We start from the raw sequence: 9,986 nt of genomic DNA on the forward strand, positions 1-9,986 counted from the left end.
TGCAAAATGATGAACTACTCAGTCGACCTCAGCGATTATCAGAACTTTACAAAAAAAGGTAAGTCTGAAGTTTGTGCCTTTATAGTAATGCTTTTAATCGTAATTCAAAAGCATTTTCAGTACTGTGAAACACTGAAAGCAAGTTAAATCAGTCATATCCTAAAAGATTAATGCATTTCTCTGCCAAATCTACCTTATCTGCATAAGTCAGCTGAGGTAGTGTGCATGGGTAACTTCACGTGGAGGAAAAGAATAAAATACAGAGTCAAGCACCATTGAGCTAAACCAGCACTTGATGAGAAGCCAGCTCAGAGCAGCCCATGTGCTGGGGACTCCCCTCCATTATCAGGAGACTCCTGGAGTGGAGAGCGGTGGACACACGCCCTGTTTCCCCAAATACAGGTTAGTCCCAAACACGTCCAGCAAGTGAGATACAAGACCAGAGAAAAGCGTCTAATGAAATGATTATATTCCTATCCCAAAGAAACTTCACAGAAAAATCTCTGTGATCGCACCAGAGACTCCGAGCTGGCTCAGTAATGACTGAGACTGCTTTCACCTTACGCAGAAACAGTAACAAAACTACTCTAATGAATGCAGGGCTAATTGATGCAGTACCTTTACCCGTACCACACAGCTGCCTTCTGCTCCTGCTATCCTACTGAAACACTTTTTTTTTTTTATTACTATAATTTCAGCTCAAAAGTTTCCTGATAAGTAGTTTTGAGGTATTTGCTCTTTTTTCTATACACCATCCTTCACTCCCTTGGTATCAAAGGTTCTCTGTGTAATTTTTGCACGATAATATTACTCTTATGTTATTAAAAGGAAGCACAAACACTCACGGTGATGATAAACATTTCTGCATCTCTTTTAAGCCACCTGGCAGCATAACTTACTACTATGATGGTGGAGAAGAGCTAAGTATATACAAAGAAACAACAATTAGCATTAGATTATCTCTATCATAGAATCATTAAGGTTGGAAAAGACCTCCAAGATCATCGAGTCCAACCTTTGACCGAAAACTACCATGTCAACCAAACCCCAGCAATCCAACTTATCCTTACAAAGAGATTTAGAGGGAGGCTTCTTGCCACGTGGTGGGAAAACGAAAGCAATAAATTCTTAAGCAGCCTCCTTACAGAATATTAAATGGAACTGAAAAGAGAGAGTCTCACATGCCCAAAGCACCTTCACTTCATTCAAAGAGGAAGGAGTAGTAAAACCATATTAAACCACAAAACCGTGTTGCTCCCTACCAACACTGTGCCACTCGGGCTACCAAAACTTCACCCTTTCACACACGTGAGGAGCCTCCCAGAGCACATTTCAAGGGTCTACGTTTCAGTATTGAGGAAACTTCCCTGTCAGCCATCCAGCAGCCACCCTGGCAGTCACACTCCCACCACCTGAGCCGGGACCGAAGCCCCCTCACAGCTACACCCACAGGTTTCCTTACCGGCTCGACTCCTGGTTTCCCATGGCGATCCTCAAAATAACTTAATCTTGGTGCGATAAATTTGTGACAAAGTAACAGCTCGAGTTGGTGCCTCTGAGGAGGGACCTGGACAAAGGAAACCCAGGGCTTTTATACCCTCACAGCCCAAGGGCGGGGAAAGTCTGAGGGTCATTGTCTCCTCCTGTATCTCTGAGCAAGTGGTCCCCTGGCTGGGCCCTTTGTTGTGAAAGGATGGGCAGTTCACGGCCTCTTGGCTGGGGCTCCTGCCCCCCAGAGCTCAACCTGCAGCTGCACCCAGAGCTGCTGGCACCTCAACAGACCCATCCAGCACAGGAACACAGTCCGGCTGGCTCATCCATGGGCCACCACGTGCGTGGGAAGCACCATAACTGACCACCAGGATGCCCTTCCCACTGCTTGGTTTCAAAAAGATCACAACTGAATATAGAAACACTTGCCATGACACCATTTTCTGTTCTCCTCATGCTGGATAATCACGGAGACATTAGGAGATACCAGGGTTACCTCCTTTAGCTTTTTCAAGTTTGCCAGGTCATTCCTAAATCAAACTGCTATTTTTCTAAATAGATGACTGCTTTGAGCAACGTGCTGTAAAAGCTAGGAGGCTGAAAAAAAAAAATGCCTACATTCAAAGAAAACAAAAAGCACATCACTTGGGAAGAATTCTTTTCCTCTTCTGCAAACATTTCCAAACCCACATGAGATCAGAAATAATCTTGGATGAAAAGAACAAGTAAGCAGTTCTCACAATAATTTGTTACTATTCAGTTTTCAGACAATACAGAAATTTCTTCCTAATTCAAAAGCAAATAAGTTAATGCAAGAAAATTAATTCTACCGTATCCCTTCCTGTTCTATGTGCCAAGCTGGTAATACCTCAGCATTTATCTTTCTGTGTTCTTGAACAGTTTTCTGGCCCATGATGAAGACTCCCCGGCGCTGCAGAAATGCCATTACTTCAACAACAAAGCAACTGGAAAGGTTTCAATGTTCGTGTTCTCCAAATATATGTGCATAGGGACACAACAGTGATGCAATTCTGGAATTTGGGATATCTTAATATTTCAAGTTGTACATGGAGTATGACACCATTTGCTTTTGAGGTTAACTCAGCTCTCAGACCACTGAGTTATTGATGCCTCAGCAATGTCAAAGGTCTTTTGCTAAAGAAGATACTCAAGATTTTGGCCCTTCTGTTACAGCAAAGGCCCACAAAGCAAAGGGATGTGGCAAAGCAGACAAGTGAGCAGCAAAAAGACCAGGGAATTGGCAGACTTGTGTTCTGCCCTTGGTCCATGTTTAACTTGGACCAAGCAGGATCTAGGTGGCAATACATTCACAGTTCTCATCCTTATTTGAACAGGCAAACAATGCAATAAATTCATTAAGATAGGTTGGTTCAGACAAATAAAAAGTATTGGTGTAATTTCTGTAGTTTCCTTTCCTTGTACTACCAGGACTGCTCACAGAGGGCTCAGTGCACCACTGTGGGTGATTACTCCCAGTTAGTAGAGCTGCCTGCATCAAATAGAATGAAAAAGACACACAATATAGTCTGGCAAATTGCAAATTACAAATTATCAACCCAAGCATCCTGCAAACTGCACTAACCTACTGGAATGTACAAATTAAAAATTACCTCACACAGGACCAACATTGAAATAAAACAAATATACTCAGCATTACAGAAATTTACAGGATAGCTGCAATCAAAAGTAAATTTTAATCAAAAAATCAGGCCACATTAATACTTAGCAAGCTTTAATAGCTCTTCTTTTTCAACTCAAATGCTCTACAATCTTTGTCACTTTGAAGGACACGTGATTCATATCATGCCTTTATTTTTTTAAAAGGTCTTTAGACAACCTTACAATACCCACTTGCTCTTTTCTACAAGTCCTCTGACTTCTCTCATTTTAATGCCTCCAGTGAACCTACACTTCTGATACAGTTACCCTCAGTTTTAAAGGTCTAACTCTCATCTTATTAACACTAATGAGAAATCAACAAGAGTTGCACTGGAGCACTGGCATGCAGTGGTATTGAGCACATTTAGTTACCCAGGAAACAAACAAAAAGTCATGAAAAAAAAAATGGAAGTTCACCCTGCCACGTTCATGGTAAGAAGCCAGAAAAAAATCTCTGAGATGCGTTTTTCTAAAGGCTGCAAGATGAGGGTAGAGGTCTGTGTTACTTCTGAAACAAGACTCAGGGAGAATTTAGAGAGGGATGTTATGTAATTTCCCCTTTTGGTTGAATTCTGCATTACCCAGCAATGATAAAGGCTGACTGGTAGGTAACAGGATCGTTACCTGTGCATCTTCAGCAGTTTGTAAAGTCTGGTTTGTACTTGTTTACGCTGACTTAGACTTCACTCCTTTCAGACTTCAGTGGGGTGATGAACATGGAAAAGGTGAAACACACATTTTGGCACAAAAGGTATTTTCCTGCAGTACTTGAGCTGAAATGTTTATTGGTTTGGTTTTTGGTTTTGTTTGGTTGGTTGTTTTTTTCTGTTGTTAAATCTGTGCAAAGCACAGCTCCACTGCTGAACAGTACCTTAGGCTCTCGTAAAAATAACATACAGGAATCACACAAAATACTTGAATAAATAGGGGACTGTTGCTTTGACTTTATTCATCACTTTACATGACATGTCAGCTTATGTTTCCCTGAGAGCTTCCAACAAGCTTTGTACTTCAGAAGTCATCTGCAAAGCATACTTCACAGTACCTTGACCAATAACAATGCCACTTTCTCTCCAATTAAATAAAAATTCAAGCACAGCACCTTTATAACTCTCTTGAACCTGCCTACTAAATCAATACTCAAGAACAGAAAAAAAGTACTACTAGCACAGTCGGCGCTACACACAGCTAAAGCCATTTTTTTGAAGAGTTATTCTTTAGCACAATGGCTTCAAGAAGAAAATACTTATTATTCTCTCCATTTCAGAGCACAGAAACAACTAAGGAAGCTACTTGAGGATGAAAAAACAAGAAATAAAAACAAAAAGAAACAAGGTTGCTTTTGAACTCAGAACCAAAACAGTCTGAGATTTTTCTGTGCTTTTTCCCCTTTCTGACAGGAAACATGGATTGGTCAAAATTAAAAACTTTGATGCAGATGCAGTGAGAAGATTTCATCAGCTCAGGATGGCAATTTTAATTAGAGAGAAAAGTAAAATGACGTCAGTTCACCATTGCATTCTGTTTGATTTGCATTCGAGCTTCCAGCCAATATGTCAAGAATAACTGAACGACCATGCAAACATTCAGACTGTCTGCTGACAATTGCTTTTTCACAAAAGATGACTGAAAGTTTTATTATCAAATTGAAGGGAAAAGCTGAAAATCTGCAAAACAGGAGGTAATTTTTCGTCACTCCTACTCCAAAAACCTGGTGTTTACTTTTTTTTTCCAACTCGTCCACTAGATCACTGTGTCCTCTACTATGAGCTAATAATCTCAGTCTATTCTCAAAACATACCTGAAACGTAAGAGACCACAAGCTCAGCCCTGCAAAAACACTGCCTAGGAGCTTAATGGGGGTTTTAAAGGAGGGTTTTAAGGAAAATGTGAACTACAATGTGGAAATAATAATATTTCCCCACAAATTAGCCAAAATCCGGATTTATATGTTTTCAACACTTTGTAGCACAGTCACTGAAACATCTGAATCCCTTTAGATCCCAGCGCAGTGTCACCCTGGAGTGGGAGAGCTGGGTCCAGTAGATGGAGCTCCAGAAAGGGAACGAGGACTCAACTTCTCCAGTAGCTTCAGAAACAACCCACCCAGTCTAGAAAAATTCACCAAGCTCCTTCCTGCTACTACAGGAATGTTTGCAGTATTTTTGCAAACATTCCTCCCCACATTCAAAACTTCCTGAAGCACAACACAACCAAAACCTCTCAGCCTCCTGCTACTGTCAGCACAAATACAACACCTGGAGGTCATTTAGTGATGTAATTTAAAGTCATTACTGCAAACACAGGGCCCACCTTTCTACCCTGGAGTTAAAAAAAAATATTTAAAAAATTAGTGGTCCAGTAAAGAATTATCGAGACAGAATATGGCAACAAAATTTTATAAAGCTACTAAAAAAAAAATTACAGAATTACAGAGGGTTGGAAAGGACCTTAAAGATCATCTTGTTCCAACCCCCTGCCAAGGGCAGGGACACTTTTCTGTAGACCAGGTTGTTCAGAGCCCCATCCAACCTGGCCTTGAACACTTCCAGGTATGGGGTTATTATATATATAAATACTAATAGACATGCCATTAGCAGGTCTAACAGTCTGGATTTTTAAATCCTATAGGATTTTGCTGCTTTAAATGCCACTAGACCACCTCCTTTGTAATAACTCAAACTAATATCAGTGCTACCAAAAATGAGCATAATTGAGTAGCTTATACAATCTAAAGTTTTCCATCGTAATTTCTGCAGATGAACTAAAGTCTCAGGTTCACATTTGCTGTTTTCAACTTTAAGATAAAGGGAAAGCATGCAGGCAGAGACAGAGCACGCCACTGCTCCCAACACTCCAAGAAGAACCATGAACGGACACACTGCCACTCTTCTAACAAGTGATTTGCTGACCTCTCCAACAACTGCACTCTTAAAAGCTTCTACTTCTGCACAGATTATAAAGCAGATTATCACAGAAGTCTGATGTCAAATGGAAAATCCACAGAGAGACCTTTAACACAGCCACGTCTTAAATTTAACACGTCGTCATCAGCAGGGAAGAATGTTATTTACAGACTGATTCAGCTTTAGAAGAAACGATTCTCTCACACGCATACAAGGGAAGTTTATGTATTTTAGGGGCCGTGGGAGTGCACACTGGAATGGAGAAAGTTATCCACCTGCAGCTCGTTCATGAGGGCGAGCAAGAAGGTATTGAGTTACAGAGTAATTAGGGCCGGTGTTGCGCTGTCAAGGTGTGTTGCAAGCTATGCAAACAGGAGCTCAAGGAAAAGGATCTGATCTTCCACGGTCTTCCACAGACACGACACGCTCTTCAACACCCCTTTGAAGCCGAAAGTCAATTTGCATTTAACTACTGAAGGGCTGCTGCGCAGGTATGAAATTAGCTTAAGCTAATGCTTTTGTCTAAGGAGGAAGAAAAAGCCCTGAAAGTGCAAAAGCCAGTTGTGCCCCCGCAGTCGCTGTGGTCGGGGGGGAGCCAGGGGAAGGGGTGTCAGCGAGCACACAGGTGGTCAGACCGGCTGCTGTGTCAGCCTGGTGGCCACAGCGGCCCGAGGGGTGGCTCGGTCCCCACCTGGGCAGCTCCCAGGCCCGCGGGGATGGGACGAGGCTCCTCAACCCACAGAGGCACCGACCGGCCGTCGGGGGCGGTTCAGCGGGGCCCAAACTCGACTGACCGGCCCCAGACCCGGGGAACCCTCCGCCCTCGCCCCCCTCCAGCACCCGGACCCTCCTCTCCCCATGGGCTCATCCCGCCCGGCCCGGAGCATCCCCAGAGCGCCCGGGGAGGCGGCGCTGCCCCCCGGGGACCCCCGGCCCGGCCCCCGCCCCGCCCCAGCCCCGTACCGGGCGCCGGCGCTGCCGGCCGGGCGGGACTCCATGGAGGCGTCGCGACGGGCAGCGGGGAGGACGGACAGGGCTGGCGCTGGCGCTGCTGCTTCTGCTGCTGCTCCCGGCGGCCGCCGCAGCCGCCTCGCATGGTGTGGAGCGGCGGCAGCCGGAGCTCGGCGCATGTTCGGGCAGGGCCAGGCCGGGCTGAGGGGCCGCCCCCACAGGTGAGCGGCTGCGGCAGCGCCCGCCTCCGCCAGGATGGCACGGGATGGGATGGCATGGGATGGGATGGGATGGGATAGCACGGGATGGGATGGCATGGCACGGGATGGGATGGGATGCCCCGGGGTGACGGTACCACCGCAGCGCTCGGGCGGGCCCCGGGCGAAGGGCTGAGGGGAGGGCAGGCACCACTGCTGTGCGCTGGAATTGGAGTCGTTCGTTCTCCTCCGGAGAAAGAGCAGGAGGAAAACACCATTCCTATTTAGCCAAAGTTTTCAGTTAGCCTGCGCTCTGTACCTGCTGCCACGGCGGGATGTGCCTGGGTGCACCCCCTGCCCCCAACAGAGGGGTCGGCCAGTTGTACCACAGGTGTAACAGTCCACAGTGCTCACACTTCCGATGGGTCAGCTTGTTAACAGATTATTTATTTATTTATTTATTTTGTTAATAAACATAAAATGAATATGCAAATAAATATTTCATTTAAAAAGGTAACTCACCTCTCTTGTTAAAGAAAACTAAACCCACTGAAGTTGCAAGTAGATACGCAATACTGGAAGAATTGTTTTGCTTTGGCCATTATATATGTTATAATCATATCAATCACGCAGCTTTGGTGTTACGGGGATAACAGTTCAAAAAAGATTAACAAAAGAAAGGAGCCTGTGGAAGGAAATGAACTGGGGAGAGAAGGCAAAGGTATACACGGCCGAGGGAGTGGCAGGACAAACAGAAAGACTGGGTTGACATAAAGAAACAATGGGCACATTAACGGGAACAGTGGGTGTAGAAGGTTAAAAAAAGAAAGAATTTATTAGCTGCACACTGACAATGTGGCTCGTGATGTGAGGAACAAGAAGGAGGCGGCAGGCCTGCCCCACGCTCCAGTGCTCCGGGAGCAGCTGCTCCCACAGAGGAGCCAAGATAAGTGACGGCGAGCACATCCATCGACTTAGGAGTGACTCCTTAGTCTGACAGCAGGCAAGACGTCATGATGGTCTTACCTAAATCAAACATTTTATCTCAGTGAGTGATAGTGTGAGGAGTGGTGACAAGCACCTCCACAGAGCTATTCTTGTACACAGGCAAAACCACATTTCTCAATGTAAAATACCTGTTTACGTAAATTTAATTTTTTGAATTGTGAAGCTCATACATTCCAGCTCACGGCTTTCAAGTGAAGCAAAACTTTCTGTGTAGTTCTGCGCTTTAGACACAGCCCATTTTCAATAGCCAGACATATTTAACCTCAAGAACATTTTTATTAGTAACCACCCCTGAATATACTCTGAATTGTTTTTACAACTCTTAGGAATTCTATGTTGTAGTGACAAAGTTAAAAAAAGCTAAAACGGAGAAATCTGCATCATTAGTTTAACTGCAGTTTGAATTAGTCATTCCCTACTGCATATTATTGTATGTTTGAGAATAGTTGTGCTTTTAATATCTGACAGTAAAATAAATATTTTAAGATGAACGGATAGCATATTAGGGAAAATTAGAGACTTTCAATATATAATATTCAACAAGTACTTTACATGCAGTTTTCAGCATTCAGGGTCACTGGTTTGAACCTCAACCAAAATAATTATTCAGTAAAAGTTATTACTGGGCCCAAAATGAGACTCATACTCCAAACTCCTCAGAACTGTTTGGAACTCAAAGACCATAACCTCTATTAACAGAAGAGCATTTAAAAACCAAGGTACTAATAGAGCTTCAGATAAGTATAAAAAAAAACCTACAAGAAGGATTTTACAGAAAAATCCACTGAGTCTTTCAAAATTAGTTTTTTCTTTATAAGTGACTGCACCTGTTAAGGTAGCATCCCAGGAGATAATTCATTTTATGGAAAACAATCCCAAAGACCTTTTCTTGCTTTGAATACAAGAAGTTCAATGCTACATAGTCTCAAGAGAATACATTATGAGTCTGGCCACGCAGGAAAACCAGTCTGAGTGGATCAGGATGAGTCTGTCAGGTGCAAACCTGCCACAGCTGACAGCTTGCAGTGTTACAGGATCTCTTGCTGGGACAGACCTCTGAAGTCAAAGGTAAGAATCTCTCCCTCTATGACCAGCAAACTAAATCCTCAAGCAAGTATCTTGTTCCAAGCAGCACTTCTGTTAAATTCTTGATCTGTTTCCAGTAATTTGTATAGTCGTGGAGTGCAACTGGCTGCTTATACCAGCAAAGAAAACACCTTAGAACATCTCTCCTACCTACAGGATACCCACAAGTAAAATGGGATAAAATTCCTCGTACTCTGCATAAGATTGTCTTTCCAGATTACTGCAGTTGCACAATACACTATTAGACCCATTATCACTTAGAAAACAGGAAATGTGTTAGCATTAAGTGGTTTGTCCAAACTCATTTACTAAATCAGCAAGAGATAACTAGAAACAACATCCTGACCTCCTGAACACACATCCAAACAATGCAGCATTTTTCCATCTATCAGCTACCTGATCACCTGCTCTGAAAACTAATGCTCTTTGTTTTCAGTTAAAATCTTAAGGTCCAGGCAGCTTCAGATCTCTCCATTTTAGCACAGCAGGAATTTTGAAGTATTCTGAGCAAGGAACAGCAATGCAGCTGCTGTTAAGTATGAATTTTTTTGTCTGTTTCTGTAGAAATTGTGGACGAAAATGACTGATATTACTGACCTAGACTTGATGGCTTGTCACCTGACAAATTAAAAGGTCCTTTCCATCTTTCCTGGGATAACAGTCACAG

At 43.5% G+C, this 9,986-nt stretch overlaps 1 protein-coding gene across 1 annotated transcript in view; it reads right to left on the reverse strand.

Moving 5' to 3' along the window:
- TTC39A (tetratricopeptide repeat domain 39A) overlaps nt 1–7,145 on the reverse strand; it is a 44,302-nt gene extending 37,157 nt beyond the window's left edge. Inside the window, exon 1 of the mRNA XM_027894134.1 lies at nt 7,041–7,145. Coding sequence (XP_027749935.1) covers nt 7,041–7,075 — 35 coding nt within the window. The 5' untranslated portion in view covers nt 7,076–7,145. The remainder of the gene's footprint in view (nt 1–7,040) is intronic.
- Nucleotides 7,146–9,986: the final 2,841 nt, after the last annotated feature.

This window comes from Empidonax traillii, unplaced genomic scaffold (assembly GCF_003031625.1).
Source record: "Empidonax traillii isolate 1590-97213 ecotype Southwest subspecies unplaced genomic scaffold, ASM303162v1 scaffold15:size5535645, whole genome shotgun sequence".
NCBI lineage: Eukaryota > Metazoa > Chordata > Aves > Passeriformes > Tyrannidae > Empidonax > Empidonax traillii.